The sequence below is a fragment of the Rosa chinensis genome, chromosome 5, assembly GCF_002994745.2.
Source record: "Rosa chinensis cultivar Old Blush chromosome 5, RchiOBHm-V2, whole genome shotgun sequence".
NCBI lineage: Eukaryota > Viridiplantae > Streptophyta > Magnoliopsida > Rosales > Rosaceae > Rosa > Rosa chinensis.
In genome coordinates, this window is record NC_037092.1 from 26571051 (window position 1) to 26588912 (window position 17862).

At 38.4% G+C, this 17862-nt stretch overlaps 1 protein-coding gene and 1 long non-coding RNA gene across 4 annotated transcripts; one reads left to right on the plus strand and one right to left on the minus strand.

The window, feature by feature from the left end:
• Positions 1 to 237: 237 nt before the first annotated feature.
• LOC121049528 lies at positions 238 to 3852 on the plus strand. Of its 3 annotated transcripts, none has more exons than XR_005800636.1 (4): positions 238 to 1573; positions 1795 to 2531; positions 2970 to 3222; positions 3395 to 3852. It is a non-coding gene; the product is annotated as an uncharacterized LOC121049528 (long non-coding RNA). The 3 variants fall into 3 exon arrangements; XR_005800635.1 differs by having other exon boundaries at positions 238 to 901; positions 1374 to 2531; XR_005800634.1 differs by having other exon boundaries at positions 248 to 2531.
• A 12827-nt stretch (positions 3853 to 16679) lies between these two features.
• On the minus strand, positions 16680 to 17039 carry LOC112203537 (uncharacterized mitochondrial protein AtMg00820-like). Its single transcript, XM_024344496.1, has one exon. The coding sequence runs from the start codon at positions 17037 to 17039 to the stop codon at positions 16680 to 16682; it is 360 nt and encodes a 119-aa protein (XP_024200264.1).
• Between the last annotated feature and the right edge of the window lie 823 nt (positions 17040 to 17862).

Sequence of the window (17862 nt, forward strand, 5' to 3'; positions counted from 1 at the left end):
AATTTGGGATGCTGCAGGCACTTACAGAACTGACGGGCAGTTTTATTTCATTACATGTAAGTGTTACTCTTCCATTGGGATTTTGAATTTTTGATGAATATATTGTATGTTTCTCTTTCTGCTTTCTCACCTCCAGGTGAAGTGAGGATTATGAATTAATGAATTTTCAATTTGCTTGTAATTGGATAGGAAAACACAGTTGCTACTGTGGGTAGTTCACTTGCAGGATTAGTAATATTCACGATGCTAATGGAAAACTGCATTCAAGATAAAAGGCTTCCTATAAACCATTTCAAGAGGATCAAAGCCATAAATCAAGTGCCGAATCATCTTTTAGGCTTTGTGTTTTTGAATAGTGATATATACATATATTACATTGATGCTATGTTCAACAATGTTAAACGTTGAGCTTTCCGGTGTCAAGTTTATATGCTCAGTAAACTTTTGCTTAGCTGATGTACTTATGTGGGCATCCAGGGTCATGAAGAAAAGTGTCAAGAAGCTAGTTGACCTGACTGGAATAACATCTATGTAATGGAGTTTGGTTGTTGGTCATCTACTGGTGCTACAGGTTGGAACTACTGCAATATTATTTCAAAGTTTATACACCAGTAACTAGCATCTTGGGCTTTTAATCATCACCAGTTTACCACTTACTACAAGAGGGATCTCAGCTTGGCTTGAATATTGGCATGCTTTTGATTAATTGGTTTACCTTAGTAAGGACTAAGGCAGGGTGGTCCTGGAAAACCCAGCTTATTTCATACACATATTTATACAAACTTTGTTTATTTTTATTTTTTATTTTTTTGAAGATAGAGAGAACACCTTAATTAGGAAGCAAAGTTGATAAAAGGATGCAGATGTGCTAGAGATGATTGCAGACAAATTCAGCTCTTCGGTAAGTAATTATTAATTTTGCATATAAGGTGTTCATGCAAGCCCTTCTTGGGGGCTTCCCACCTGAACATGTATATATGTGAACTGCTTTTGGAGAAAAGGCTTAGAATTGAACCATGATGTTCCGAATGCCTTTGTTGACGGAATATTGTCCTTGAACAGGAAATCTATTAGTTTGTGCGATATATTTATTACTTTGTGCGATATATTTTATGTATATTATGAAGTGTGATCTGTTTGCGTAAATGAGACAACTCTTATGAGCATGATTTCTATAGGATTCTCCTATAGTGCATAAAAATGCAGCAGATACACTTTGTGCTATAAAATTTTTATCTCCACCTGAACTATCTTGTAAAATCTCTGGCCCAAGGTAGCAATTATTTGATTCTATCTCATCTTACATTTACTACAAATATGCATGCATTTTGCTTTAGTTTCTGCATTAAAATTCATTTGTCTATTTTCCGCAGTTTTATAAGAAGATTGCTTCACCATGCTGGAGGACTCACGACCAAAATCTGTTCTCTTTAACTCATTAACGGTAAGCATCATTTTGTTAGACTCTAGGAGGCTACCTGCTGGAACATATCGTGCTATGGACGTAAAATTACTGATGGATCCACAATTATTGCTAATCCTGAGATTGTTGTGGCCATACTGGAGAGCCTAGGTAAAGTTATTTTGTTTTGTACGTTTTTTTTATTTTGTTTTTAAGTTGGTACATCCTTAAGATGCTATGCACGCACGTCCTATGCCTGAAGGGTAATGTTATTATTTCCTCTTTCATGGTGATAGGACTTTGAAGGAGCAAATGATTTTGGTGTTTAAAGTAGGAGTAGTTCATCTTATATCACGAGAAATTAAATACTAATCCGCCCTTCCATCCTCTAGGTGATTTGCTGACTCTTTTGGATGTTCCCATCGGCGGACAACTTGATGTTAACTACGGCAAGTTACTGCCGCCTCTTGGAAAGCATGGTTTAAAGGTGTCCGCTTGTATGGCTTCTCTATTCCATTCCTTAATTTAAGAAATGATTTATTTCTGCTTTATTGTCCGTCAATTCTCCACTGCTTTCTAAAGAGATTCCCTTCATATATTTTCTGGTAATGGAACTTCATTTGTTATATGGAATTTCAATTGATAAACTAGTGCAACATTTGCACATTAGGCTGCTCACACTGAACTCAGATTGTAGAGTTCATTTCAGTGTTACTAGCAATTGGAAGTGAAGCTGCTGATCGAAAGAATTGATTCGTTTTGGAGCAGTACTAAGAACTCGGGACTTGTTTAAGTAAGTTAAAAAACTTAATGTTTTATGAACAGTGAACAGTGATATTCCCCATTTTATGCCAACTCCAGGTACCCATATAACAAATCTCTGCATCACCACATAGAGAACGTAAGAGTATCATGTTTGGAAAGCAATAATGCTCCTCTTGTACGACATCTTTTTTGTGTGTGTGATCTTGTGGGAAAGCAACTCTGAGAATGACTTCCATTTGTCACTGTCCAAGTCATTCTCAGAGTAGTAATTCTATTTGACAGGAAAACAGTTAGTGGACGAACTGGTACACAAATGTCCTATCAAAACGTAATGCAGAGGACAATGTCAACCGGTGGGCATGTGGTATGTTTTCCCCCTTAATAAGTAGTTTATGTAGTTGTTGTGGTTTTTTTACAGTTGGAGTTGATTTTCACTCTTTAAACAGGTGCTTTCTTTTCTGTTAAAGTCCACTAAAATCACAGCTTAAGACTAATAATTTTATAGTGGAAACACATTACAACGACACCAATCACCATAAACAGCCTCGGCCCTCCAATCTGCAAAATGTGCATATTTGTATTTCTCGAAATTCTGAAGAATTCGGAAGCCCATGTTTTAGTGTCAATCATTGCTCATCTCCCCTAGTGTAATCAAGTATCGTACACATTCTCTCCTACCAAACTGTACAAAATTATTTTCTTTGAATTTTTATCATCAATTTGACTTGCTATGTTTATTCACCTCTGTTTTTCTCCCCTCATGTTTTCAGCTATCTAATCATGGTGTAATTAAATGTAACAGCTTCCCCCGTCTCCCTTAGTGATCCAAACCTTCTAGAAAACGCCAAGGCAAAATATAGAGGCTGTTGAGCAAATCCTGTGTGGTCTCGAATCAAATGATCGAAAATCTGTTGCAGATGGTTGGTGAGAAGGTTGTTCATCATCCAAGACATCCACAGGCTTCCCAGCAAGAGGAGAACATGGATCCTGTGATCAAAAGCCAATGTTCAGACAGCATCAGTGTTCTGAGTTGTGATCCTTGTTAACAGAGAGTAGTAAAAATTTACCTCACTTTTACTAAATCTACAGCTATTGTACACGTGTCCAAAACTATGTAAGCCTGCTGTTGTAACCCTTTTACTCAATTTCGATCAATACAGTAGCACAGCCTCTATTTTCTCTGCATTTCCTTCTTCTTCAAGCTAACAATCCTCAGTAATCGGTCAGGTGGTTCCTTTGTTACCTTTGGTGAGTGTTTGATATGGAACCCAGAAGAGTGCTGGGTGGTTGCCCGCAGCCTAATGCCACCAGCTTGTCTTCCTTGTTGCCAAATGACTGAACAAAAGCTTACCAAGTGTAGGGGGTGTGAGCTTAAACTGGAGGCATAAAGAAACAAGATTGAGGAGTTGGAGTGTAAACTAAAGGTTGCCAAAGAGGATGTTGTGAAGCTCAATAGCAAATTGGAGAATGAGAGAAAGGAGAAAGTTGGCGCTGAGTTCCTGCTAAAGGAGAAGGACTATACTTTTTCCCCTGGCATACACTTGGAAGTTCTACCTGGAGATAAAGATAACCATCAGAAGCAGGCCAACACTGGAAACGAGGATGATTCTATTGATCTTAGCTTCTGTACTCTGATGGGGGTGGTTGGGGGAATATATTACATGCTGATAGTGAATTAGTTAGGCCTCATCATATGGCTCTTGGGCCCAAAGCCCGCCCGGCCCGGCCCTAACCCGGCCCTAAAAATTAATATTATATTTTTATTATTTTCTATTACAAGATAACATGTGTATAAAAACTATAGAAATTTTGATGAAGTAATTGAATCTGTCTCTGACTCTGTCATATTTCTGGCTGTTTAAGGCCCAAAGCCCAAATGTCGAAGTCCAACTAGCCACTTAAGCAAAACCCAAACCTGGATGTCAAAAGCAAAACCTATCCCTCTATCGACCATTCAACCTAATCGAGTCTCTCTCTTAGACTCAAACATAGGTCGCCTCTCTCTCACACAGTTTCTTTCAAACCCTCTCTTCCTTCGGAGGCCAGACAACAGACCTATACTTCTCCACCGCCAGCCACCACATCCGGCGGTTTTGGACCAGCAGAGACTTGCGACTACCTCTTCAGAGTCCACACCAGCAAAACTATCTTCTCCACCGCAGATCGAGACTTGTTCCGGTAGGCTTGCGACGACTCAGACCGCAGATCGAGGAGTAGACGGAGTCGGAGACGCGAGCTGAGGCTGTGATGTTGACAGTGGGGAGTTCCGACTCGATCTGAGGCAGTGGAGTAGGCGACATCGACGCACAAGGTGTGGACTTCGTTCCCAGTCTTCGTTATGCATCCACCGCCGACGCAGAAAGTGAGAACCTCATTCTCTATTTTTGTCTGTTTTGGCCTTCTGGGTTTGAATCTCTGTTTGAATCTCTCTCTCTCTCTCTCTCTCACACAATCTCACAGTTCTTCCTTGATCTAGCACTCTCAGAGCGAAATGATAGGAGCATAAATGCAACAAATATAGTGTGAAATCCCTTACACTTTTCTTAGTTAATTCCTTGGAAAAATCAGTTTTAACTTTGTTTTCTTTTTAGGTAGTTCGTGAAGTAGTTCAAGAGAAATAAGAGCTTAAAGGGAGAAACTAAGCCATAGATCATGAAGTACTGATGCAAAGGACCAATTTTGATCAACCATTTGGCCAGAAATTACAAGGGAAGTCCACGGAAATCGTTGTGCAAAACAGTTGCTGCAAAGCAGAAACTGCAGTTTCAGAATCAGCTTTCTGGGAACAGTTTTGAGGAGCAATTCTTGCATCATTCCAGCTGCAACTTTGAAGAAAGGGCCAGCTATCCATGAAGACATGATATCATAATTCAACTACAGCCAAATAACTGGTCAGAAGCATCAACGAGGCAGTAGGAAACCAAGCACAAAGTAGGCTTCCCGATAAGGCAGAAACTGTCAGCTTTTCACGAAGCTTTTTGGGAGATCTTTTCCGGCGATTTACTTGGAGTTTTTCCAGAAGTTTGTTGATCAATATAGAAGATAAGATGTCATAGAGAACGTGGGAGTCAAGAAACATCCAGAAACTTGTCAAGACGAAGTCATTCCTTGTCCAAGAAGGAAGCTTCAGAGTCAGAAATCGAATCCTAGTCGAAACAGGACTGTTTGGAAGAAATCTTTTGTGGACGAATTTTGGGTGCATTTTTGGAAGGTTATTGCTGCTGCAAATATGAAGGAGAGTCCTACAAGGATTCCTCAAGATTTTTAGAAGATTATTATGGCTTGGAAATCATTTAATTGTGCACCAATCAGAGTAATCCTCAAGCAACTAGGGGAGATTTTCAAAGCAGAATTGGAAAAGGAAACTTGAGGGTGTTTCTCATACACATAGGGCTGCTGCAAACGTTGAAAAATAACCACCCTACAGCGCCATCTCCTGCCATAAACCCTAGCACACAAAATCTTGAAATTCCGAAGTCCTCCAAGAGCAAAAACCGTGCACACCATCATCCATCTTCATCAAGCCTTGCCGTGTACCATCTTGAGGGGGTTCTTGCGTTCAAGGCTGCCTAAAAGTGAATTCGTGGCTCTCATCTTCTGCCCTTTACGGTTTTTATTTTCTTGTAATTCGAACTTATATGTTTCTAGTTGTGAATTTTGAGACAATGTGTGGCTAATCTACTTTTGTTAGGGGCGAGGTTTGAAGCCCCTAAGATATGTTTTTGACAATATTTTGATTCCTAGTTTTGTGATTGCTTTGTTGTGAAATTGTTTATTTGGTTTTGGTTTACAGATAACTCTTACTTGTTTATGTTCATGAACGCGTGCATAGAACATTATGAACTTGTAAGTGGGGCTAGAAATAGGTATTTTAATCTCCTAAACGGTTAATAATGCTTGTTTCAATGGTAGTAAAACCTATAGGACAATAGGTGAAACCAAATAAAAAGGATTGCATGCTAGGTAGGCGTTCCACACTAGTTTTGCATACTTGTTTCGATCAAACTTCCACATGTGATTAATGCTTAGAATAAATTGTTGATAGGATAGCGTTCTATACCTTGATTGTTTATTCTAAAGGCTTAGTAATGGTGCGTTCATCTTGCTTAAGTAATCTAGGGAAGTAATAAGAACTCACGCATGCTTCATGGTTTGTTCTTGATTGAAACCTTTCTCACGACTTAGTAATTGAAACTAGGATGATAAATTTGTCTCAAGCATATTTTGGTGGTGGATTTCCGAGTTCCTAACATCTTCATCCATATCTTTCAAAACCTTAAATTCAAAATTGTGTTCTTTTCTTTATTTTCTGTTTATTTTCGTTAAAAACCCAAAAACCCCCAGTTTAGTGTGTTTCAGGATTGCAACGCCTCTGCAATCCTCCTCTCTGTCCCTCCATCTTTTTCTCTTTTCTTTTTGTGTGTGACGTATTCTTTTAGTGTAGTTTAGTTTAGTTTAGTTTTCTTTTCTTTTGTGTGATTAATATAGTTACCCTCAATCTCTGGCATCGAACGATCCTTGCTTATCCTTTACTACTGACGACTACATCATTGCAGGGTTAAATTGAGCGTCTATTTTGGGCGTATCAATTTTTGGCGCCGCGTCGCCGGGGATTGAAAAATACTTATTTTTCACATTCACATTGTTTGGTTTATTTTTGTTTATATTTTGATTTTTAGGATTTTTCATATTCTCTTTGTATATATTACTAACTTAAATTTCTGTTTTGTTTTTCAATGTGGCATCAATCTTACGAGGTGTGTTCCATATGCTCCATAGTTGGTCATTCTAAGGAGACATGTCCAAGCATCCAATATCAAAGATACTACAATCAAAATACCATGCTTGGAGGATTTCAAGACAACCAAAGGCATTGGAATAATTACTATTCTCCTCCATACAATCCGGCATGGGATAATCCTTCTTACTTTTCGTGGAATGACGATCCAAACGTGCAACAAGGATCTTTCAATGAGTTCGAAGCTTCTCCATATTCATACCATGACTACTGGCCACAAGCACCACTTTCTCAAAACTCAGGTATGTCTAATAATTATGATGAGATTATTAAGGAACTAAATGCTGCTACTCAAGTTGTGATTCAGGGACAACAAGCTTTGAATGCTTCTATTCAACAAACTCGTGAGGGTGATGACACTTGGGCAGAAACTCAAAGGCGTTGGGAGAACTTTATATCTCAGGAGCACCCTTCTAAACCGATGGCAACTTTAGGGGAGCTCCCCACAACTACGGTTTTGTGTCAACCTCATGATGCAGTCCATGATTCAACATTTGATGAGGATGAAGTAATGGATTTGGAGGAGTCTTATAAAGAGCCACTCAACGTTGAGATTTTCGAGGATCATTACATGACCGAGCTTGAAAAGTGGGAAATGGAAGATCCCTTTGATGATGAGGAATCCTATCATGAAGAAAGTAAGGATGAGCTTCATGCAAATGTGCCCCAAGTGCTTGAAACAATCATGTTACCTAATGAAGATCCAAAAGGATATGAGGCCACAAGGGAGGATTGCTTAAAAGAGGAGTCCATCAAAGCTCCTACATTTGGACCTTTATTGCTAGCACATGGAAGACCATCTGATCCTACAACGCCTCATTCAACCTCTACACGTGTTCTCCACATCCAACCAATGGTTGAGTTTGTTGATCATGTGGAGATGGTCATAAGTGAACATCTCAAATCACATAAGGAGATCCTTGTAGCCGTGATTGTTGAACTTAAGAGAAGAAGGAGTCAATGGAAGAAGAGAAAGAAAAAGAGAAGCATCAAATCCTATATTTCCATTGCTCCCAAGTTACCTAAGCTGCTAGAAAGGACCCATGAAACATCTTTGAAGAAGCTTAAGCATCTGATCGAACCGTGGCCTAAACCTCCTGATTACTCTTGATGAAGAGCTGCTATGTCAGGCTGAAGACTTTAAACCAAGCGCTTCTTGGGAGGCAACCCAAAGGATGTTTTCTTTGCTTTCTTTGTTTCTATTTAGTTCCTTTTTATGTTTTTCGTTTGTGTGCAGGTCATAAGGTTGTAAAGAAGTGTGAAAAGTACCCCTTCTGTAAAAACAGAGTGCTGACCATACAGTCAGTCTAATTTAGATGGCTGCCGTTTTTAGCTCAGAAGGAACCAGAAGACGTGCCATATATGAATCGAAAGATCTTTGAGTCTAGTTTCTGTGGGCTTTTACAAAACTGGATTCGGAGTTCATATGCGTTCCCAGTTCCAGTTTGAATGCAATAAGGTCAGCTCAGGAAAACAGAAAACTGTGCAGTTGTGTCACAGAAAAAGAAAAACTGGGCATATTTCCGTGGATGAAATGAGGAGTTCTTTACATGGACTCAAATCTCTATATGTATACTACCTTCAGGCCAAAAATCTCCTCAATTGAACCAGTGATGCTCCTGAAATAAAGGTTTGAATGGGTAACGGTCATTTTGCCAGGTTTTCTGTTCCAATTCCTGCTTTTTCTCTAACTTTATAGGGCTATAACTTTCCAACCGCTTGGAGTTAGAAGGTGTTCCACATATGCACAGAGAGTTCGCAATGTCCATTTTCACCTCCAAGTGGTATAATCGTCATCTGACGCTGCCTAGAAACATTATGGGACCTGGAACATGGGCTGCCGACACAAACTTAAGGTTTCCGAAGATGCAACAAGACTTCGCATGGAGCTTACGTTAGGAAGTCAAGACCTTATGGTCTTGAGGTTGGGGTCTTTTGTTGTCATCTCCAAAGGTCGTGAGCATTGGGAGGTCTACAAGGGGGAGCTTTTCTATCAACCTTCTCACTTTTTTTCTTTTAAATTTTTTTTGATTTCCTCTCTTTACGCTTCTATTATGCATTGTTTGATTAAATTTGCCATACATTGAGGGCAATGTATGATTCAAGTGTGGGGGAAGGGAATCCAATTTGAGTCTTAAAAAAAAATTGAAAAAAAAAAAAAAAAAATCGAAAATTTTCAAAAATCCAAAAAAAAAAATCGTTAGTTATTTTTCGAGTCTATAGTCTTTGTTTTCAGTTTTTGTTTTGTTTTTCGAGTCTTAGGTTGCTTTCAACTGTCTAGGATAAACTTAATCTCTGAAATTATGGATAAAAGAGGATCACAATATTGAGATGATGTTAAAATAATTCTTTGGTTAATTACGATATATGTAAAGCATATGCTTGTGTAGTAGATGTGGTTTTTTGTTGACCTTGGTACAGAATTATGAGCATGTTGATGATGAGTTTTGATTCATAATAACCCTTGTGAGAATTTGAGCCTATTTGCTATTCTTTGTGAGTGTTTATTGAAAAATTATATTCCTATTTTCTTGGCGATGCTTAGTGATCTCATTATCTTTCTCTTTGATTGACTGCTTGCCACAGATTAAGTTTGACGGACTCTAGAGATTACTAGAACTTGCTCTTGTGCTGGTCGAAACTTTTATCAATACATGTCCCTGATTTCGGAAAGGATAAAGGCACCTAGGAAATTCCACCAAAGCCAAAAATAGCCTGTGTCCATATTTGTGCCCGTCGTGGGACTCCCCTAGTTTAACCCCTTTGAGCCTACATTTAAACCTTTTTCTTTCATCACCCTCAAAATCCTAACCTTTGAACCTTAGTATAGTTATATCCCTACCCTTGTTCTAAGGATTTAGTGGAGCTAATTCATGAGACAGATAAGATTTTGAAGGCACTACAAAGGAGATGATGAGAAAGAATAAGTGTGGGAGAAAGACTTGTCCATGAAAATATATATATATATATATATATATATATATGTATGCCGAAAAAGAAAAAAAAAAAAAAAAAGAGAATGAAAAAAATGTGTACGGCAATGAAAAGAAAAAGAGTGCAAGTATTTGTGGATTTTAGTCCCCCCATTGTGGATATGGAGTTTGTTTTGAAGTGAAGGCCTAAGTATGATGAATTTGGTCTTTGTCCTATTTCACAAGAAGTTCAACGCTGCAAGATGCCTTGTTGACTAAAGGAGACGTCTCAATGCTTCAATGAAGGCTCCGCTAGGTTTTTAGAACACTTTGTGTTTTTCCTTACCCTTTCGGTTCTTTAAACCCCTAAACCTTGGCCCCATTACAACCTTGAAGTAAGACCTCTTTGATCCTTAAGATGGGTAGCCTTTGATCTGTGGAGATTGGTTACAAGAGTTGAGCATATGGTTCGGTCCGTCCGGCAAGTAGTTGGTATCCTTCATGAGATCGTAAAAGAAAAAAATATAGAAATTTCGACATAGCCTTTCTTTCTTTATATGTGAGCTTTTTGTTTGTCGAAAATAATATTCATCTCTCACATATATTTGAGTGAAAAAGCTTTTAAGCATTAGCCTTGATCTGAGAGAAGAAAGAGTGATGAATCCTGTGAGGTTTGAATCATACTTGTTGGATACATGTTAAGCTCCACCCATCACCATTGTCACATCCGTGTCTTACATGCTTATATGTGGAATATATGTTTTAATTAACTCTCGAATTACTTATGATTGAATCTTGGTTGCGTGCTAATCTTGATGCTATGAAAGTAAGAGATTTCTGAGACAACAATGTTGAAGGCATAGTTTGTTTTGAGTCTTTGTTTTATTTTCTCTATTTTGATTTTGCTAAGGGACTAGCAAAAGCTAAGTGTGGGGGAATTTGATAGGAGCATAAATGCAACAAATATAGTGTGAAATCCCTTACACTTTTCTTAGTTAATTCCTTGGAAAAGTCAGTTTTAACTTTGTTTTCTTTTTAGGTAGTTCGTGAAGTAGTTCAAGAGAAATAAGAGCTTAAAGGGAGAAACTAAGCCATAGATCATGAAGTACTGATGCAAAGGACCAATTTTGATTAACCATTTGGCCAGAAATTACAAGGGAAGTCCACGGAAATCGTTGTGCAAAACAGTTGCTGCAAAGCAGAAACTGCAATTTCAGAATCAGCTTTCTGGGAACAGTTTTGAGGAGCAATTCTTGCATCATTCCAGCTGCAACTTTGAAGAAAGGGCCAGCTATCCATGAAGACATGATATCATAATTCAACTACAGCCAAATAACTGGTCAGAAGCATCAACGAGGCAGTAGGAAACCAAGCACAAAGTAGGCTTCCCGATAAGGCAGAAACTGTCAGCTTTTCACGAAGCTTTTTGGGAGATCTTTTCCGGCGATTTACTTGGAGTTTTTCCAGAAGTTTGTTGATCAATATAGAAGATAAGATGTCATAGAGCACGTGGGAGTCAAGAAACATCCAGAAACTTGTCAAGACGAAGTCATTCCTTGTCCAAGAAGGAAGCTTCAGAGTCAGAAATCGAATCCTAGTCGAAACAGGACTGTTTGGAAGAAATCTTTTGTGGACGAATTTTGGGTGCATTTTTGGAAGGTTATTGCTGCTGCAAATATGAAGGAGAGTCCTACAAGGATTCCTCAAGATTTTTAGAAGATTATTATGGCTTGGAAATCATTTAATTGTGCACCAATCAGAGTAATCCTCAAGCAACTAGGGGAGATTTTCAAAGCAGAATTGGAAAAGGAAACTTGAGGGTGTTTCTCATACACATAGGGCTGCTGCAAACGTTGAAAAATAACCACCCTACAGCGCCATCTCCTGCCATAAACCCTAGCACACAAAATCTTGAAATTCCGAAGTCCTCCAAGAGCAAAAACCGTGCACACCATCATCCATCTTCATCAAGCCTTGCCGTGTACCATCTTGAGGGGGGTTCTTGCGTTCAAGGCTGCCTAAAAGTGAATTCGTGGCTCTCATCTTCTGCCCTTTACGGTTTTTATTTTCTTGTAATTCGAACTTATATGTTTCTAGTTGTGAATTTTGAGACAATGTGTGGCTAATCTACTTTTGTTAGGGGCGAGGTTTGAAGCCCCTAAGATATGTTTTTGACAATATTTTGATTCCTAGTTTTGTGATTGCTTTGTTGTGAAATTGTTTATTTGGTTTTGGTTTACAGATAACTCTTACTTGTTTATGTTCATGAACGCGTGCATAGAACATTATGAACTTGTAAGTGGGGCTAGAAATAGGTATTTTAATCTCCTAAACGGTTAATAATGCTTGTTTCAATGGTAGTAAAACCTATAGGACAATAGGTGAAACCAAATAAAAAGGATTGCATGCTAGGTAGGCGTTCCACACTAGTTTTGCATACTTGTTTCGATCAAACTTCCACATGTGATTAATGCTTAGAATAAATTGTTGATAGGATAGCGTTCTATACCTTGATTGTTTATTCTAAAGGCTTAGTAATGGTGCGTTCATCTTGCTTAAGTAATCTAGGGAAGTAATAAGAACTCACGCATGCTTCATGGTTTGTTCTTGATTGAAACCTTTCTCACGACTTAGTAATTGAAACTAGGATGATAAATTTGTCTCAAGCATATTTTGGTGGTGGATTTCCGAGTTCCTAACATCTTCATCCATATCTTTCAAAACCTTAAATTCAAAATTGTGTTCTTTTCTTTATTTTCTGTTTATTTTCGTTAAAAACCCAAAAACCCCCAGTTTAGTGTGTTTCAGGATTGCAACGCCTCTGCAATCCCCTCTCTGTCCCTCCATCTTTTTCTCTTTTCTTTTTGTGTGTGACGTATTCTTTTAGTGTAGTTTAGTTTTCTTTTCTTTTGTGTGATTAATATTGTTACCCTCAATCTCTGGCATCGAACGATCCTTGCTTATCCTTTACTACTGACGACTACATCATTGCAGGGTTAAATTGAGCGTCTATTTTGGGCGTATCACGAAAACAGAGACCGGTGATCTCCTCAGAGGCTCAGAGGTCGCAAATTGTGAAGTAGCAGATTGTGAAGAAGCGCCTCAAGCAGTTCAAGAGGCCCCAGACTGACAGGAAGATATGTGTCAAGGTGTGTAGCTGTGTGTCATTTGTTCGTTCATTTATGTGTTTCAGTTTTTGAATGAATATGAATTAGATAAGACTATAATGGAAGTGTGTGTATGTCTGCCTCAAATGTATTAATAGTTATTTTGCTTGGATATATTGGTGAGGATTGTGTGACCTCCGGACCTTTGTTGTGGTTTTTGTCCTGAGGAATTATGTTTTAGCAAAATAGCTTGAAATGCTTATTTTTGTGGTATAGATGATCATGCCTAGTCCATTGGAGATTGAGGAAAGATATGTGACTGTGTCTTTTGGATTTGATTTGTTTTGTTTGTGTTAAAATTGTGGTTTCAGTATACATGTTTGCATTTGTTGCTGTACTGATATAAATGTCAAGAAGCAAGCTTCTCCCAGAAATACTTTTAGTTGCATTTATATGTTGTTGAATTGAAATATATGCTGAATTTAAATATGTCCCATTTGTTCATGATTGGATTGGAGTGCTTAGGGTTGTTTAATCTGTGATTTATCTAAATTAATTATATGGTTTTCCTTTGCAGGTCCTTTGCAGGTTCTGTGTTAATTATATGGAGTGCTTCAGTTTTTGTAGCCTTAGTGGCTTAGTGCCTCTGTGCAAACCATGTTTCAGTAGAGTTTTTGTAACTAAGTTTACTGCTTCTTGTAAATTGATGAAATCATGATGTCATGAACATATGAGCAGTTTTTGTATTAAAGTGTCAAGCATTGCCCATTTTTTGTAGCTTCAGTGGCTTAGTGCCTTTGCGCAATTTCATTTCAATCTCAAATCCACCACTTGATCAGTAAGAATGTGAGTTAGTTTATGTGGGATTTGTAGATATTTGTAATTAACTCAGGTTCTCAAATCTCTAGTATTCAGTTTCATATGTATATATATGTACCTTTTTTTTTTCCTTCAGTTTTAGTAGTTACTAGAATTGTGTTTTATGTGAGTTAAACAAAGGCCCGGCCCGACCCTATTTAGAAGGGCTGGCCCTTTCGGCCCTTGCAAAACGGGCCTCAAGGGCGGGTAAGGGCTTACATATTGGAGCCCTGGCCCGGCCCTAAATTTTGTTGACTTAGTCAAAGCCCGGCCCGGCCCTGCCCTAAGCCCTAAAATTTAGGGTAGGGCGCGCTGGCCCTAGCCCGGCCCATGATGAGGCCTAGAATTAGTGATACAACTATACAATATTAAAACTATAGAAGCACTTCTGCTAAGAATCGGGGAGGGGCAGCTGCTCAATTATTATGGGGATTACTGTTCACTTTACTCGGCATTTAGCGACCCATTTCATTTTAAATTTTTCCATCTTCATGCATGGCCTCTGTTGTATCAGAATTCAGAAGTTTAGAACAATTTCAATCTTCCTGTTGGTTAAGCTCAATTATATCTGCTTCTTCAACCCCACCGTTTAGGGTTATGTTTTCGATTTATGCGGTGACTACTTGAGATTTGTCTCCTTAAGAAGAGCCATGGAAAAACACATGATTTAAACAGTTAATCATTGAAAGAAAAGCTATGGCAGACATCGGACAGTACACTGTTTATTGACTTTGGTCTGGGATTGATGGTATGAGTACTCTTTCCATAACTATTTGAACTCTGAGCTGAAGAAAAAGAAGGTGATTTGAAGCAAGAGGAAATGCGTCCCACACCACAAATATACACGCAGAACTAATATCTGGATGCAATACATAGGTCAATTTTTTTCTCATTATGCTTTTCTACTCAAGAAGTATAAAACTAACGAACACATTTCTGAAACCATCCTGCTCTAGAATTTGTATTGCTCAATTCACAGAAAAATGAAAACTAACAGCCTAGAGCTCGATCCACAATTGGGTTGCAAAACACGAAAGGATCACTGTCTAGATCAACGATCACATCTTGTTCCGATCTTTTGAACTTAAGCACAACCATTTTGAGTACCCTCTTCTCCACAATTGCCTTAACCTGATCCATCTTGCACAGATTGGGCAGCTGAAACACTGTGTCCCTACTCGGGGTTCGGATTTGCAAATGTCTCTTCTCATGATTCACAGACACAAGGACCTCAAACTTGGGGCTGTCTTCCACATTCTGTTGCACATAATAGGCATCGACCTTGTCATCTACCACCACCAAAGTATCATCGAATTCGAAAAGGCTAAAGGGTCTGCGAGTGCAGGTGATATTTAAGTGTTTGTTCTCAAGATCCACGAAGATCTCAGCCTTCTCATACCCTCCATAATATCTGTGAGGTTGTAGATATTGTGTTTTTGGATAGAGAAAATTTTTGAGAGAATAACAACTTTTGTTTTATTTCTCAATTCTGAGATCTACATAGTGGTGGCTTAAGGATATAACCCTAATGCAACACCTTATGTGCAATCGCAGCCATACATGTGGCAGCACATATATAAATTATATTTAAACAAAACAGGAAGTAATTTAGTATTTTAACACTCCACTTTAAATTGCTAATTGTTTTACTCCTAGAAGATCTCGGAGATAAGTGAACTTTTCATTCGGCAATGCCTTTGTGAAGATGTCTGCAACTTGTTCTTGTGTTCTGCAATTAATATCGCACTACAATTACATTGTTTTGAACTGCATCTTGGATGAAATGATATTTCCTTTTTATGTGCTTTGTCTTGTTGTGGAAGACTGGATTTTTTGACATTGCAATTGCAGATGTATTGTCGCACAATAAACGAGTAACTTCTAGCTGTTCTTCACCAAAGTCTTCAAGAACATATCTCAGCCAAATTACTTAAGATGTTGCTTCTGCTGCATTCAGATACTCAGCTTCCGTAGTTGATAGAGCTACACTTTGTTGTTTCACTGAAGCCTATGAAAATACACCCGAACTAAATCTAGATAATTTTCATGTCTTCTTCACTTCCACTCCAATCACTATCACATAAACAAATTAGATTTGGCTCTTGATCTTTCTCTTTCTCATACTTGAGGCCAAAATTAATTGTTCCTTCAATGTATCTGAGAACTCCCATGTGAATTTGAGTCGGATTATGCATGAATTTTGATAACAGACTTGCGGCATATATGATGTCTGGTCTTGTTGCTGTCAAGTATAGTAGGTTTCCCACTAAGCTTTTGTAAATGCTTGAATCCGCAGCTTTGCTTCCATCTTCCTTTGATAGTTTTTCATTCACAATCAAAGTTGTTGCTACTGCATTGCACCATTTCATCCCAAATTTTTCAAGGAGTGTTTGGGCGTACTTCTTTTGGTGAATGGAGATGCTATCATTACTTTGAATAACACCAATGCCCAAAAAATGATGTAAGAGACCTAAATCAGTCATCTCATACTTCTTCTTCATATCCCTCTTGAATTCCAAGATCATTCTCCCATTGCTTCCCGTAAACATCAAATCACCAACATAAATTGACATGATAAGGATATCAGAATTACCTTAAGCTCTTTTGTACAGGGTTGCTTCACTTGGACTTCTTTGAAAGCCATTTTTGATGAAGTAGGAGTCAATTTATCCATACCATGCTCTTGGCGCTTGCTTCAACCCATAGAGAGCCTTCTTGAGCTTGTACACTTTTGCTTATGCATTCTTGACTACAAAGCCTTGTGGTTGATCCACATAAATGTCTTCTTTCAACACTCCATTTAGAAATGCTGATTTGACATCCAACTGAAGCAATCGCTAACCATTCTGTGCAGTTAACGCAATTAGTGTGCGGATTGTGTCTAATCTAGCCACAGGTGCAAAAGTTTCATTGAAATCTGCTCCAGGTTGTTGCGAATAGCCTTTTGCAACTAGCCTTACTTTGTTTTTCTGAACTGAACCATCTAAATTCAACTTTGTCTTATAAATCCACTTGACACCCATGACCTCTTTGTCACTAGGTCTATCAACCAATTCCCAAGTGGAATTCTTCTCAATTACTGCAATTTCATCTTCCATTTCTTTTTGCCATGCTCCATCCTTTATAGCTTCTTCAAAACATTCGGGTTCTACCACATAGTAATTACAAGTGGCATAAACATCATTTAGACTTCTCATTCTCAGAGGTGTTGAAGTTGGACTAGAGGTCTATGATTGTGCCAACAGAGGGCTTGCATTTGTAGGTTGAGGAAGTGTAATTGGAGTGACTGGTTCTGCATTTGCATCATCTTCTTCCTGATTGACTTCTTCACTTCCAGGAATTGTTGCATAATGATACGAACTTGTCTCCCAATTCCACGATGCTTTCTCATTGAAGATCACATCTCTTGAAATCACCATCTTCTTTGTCTTCAAGTTGAACAATTTGTAGCCTTTTGTACAACTACTGTATCCCACAAAGATACACTTGTTACTTGATTCTTCAAACTTGTGTCTGAGTTGGTTAGGTGCATGAGCGAAGCAAATTGAACCAAACACCTTGAAATGATTGACCGAGGGTTTTGTTCCACTAAAAGCTTCAAATGGAGTTATTTTCTCAAATGCTTTTGTAGGACACCTATTTAGCAGGTAAACTGCTGTAAATGCAGCTTCTCCCCAGAAATCATAAGGCATTTTCTTTTCATGCAACATACACTGCCATTTCAACAATTGTCCTGTTTTTCCTCTCAGCAACTCTATTTTGTTGAGGAGTATATGCAGCTGTGAGTTGCCTTTCAAGTCCCATGTATTCACAGAACTTACCAAACTCATGTAACTCATGTGAGGTATACTCTCCACCTCCATCACTTCTCAATTTCTTGATTTGAATCCCATTTTGCTTTTCGACCATCATCTTGGACTTCTTAAACACTGTGAATACTTCTGATTTCTGTCTAAGAAAGTATAACCACACCATTCTAGTGCAATCGTCAATGAAAGTCAGGAAATACCTGTTTCCAGC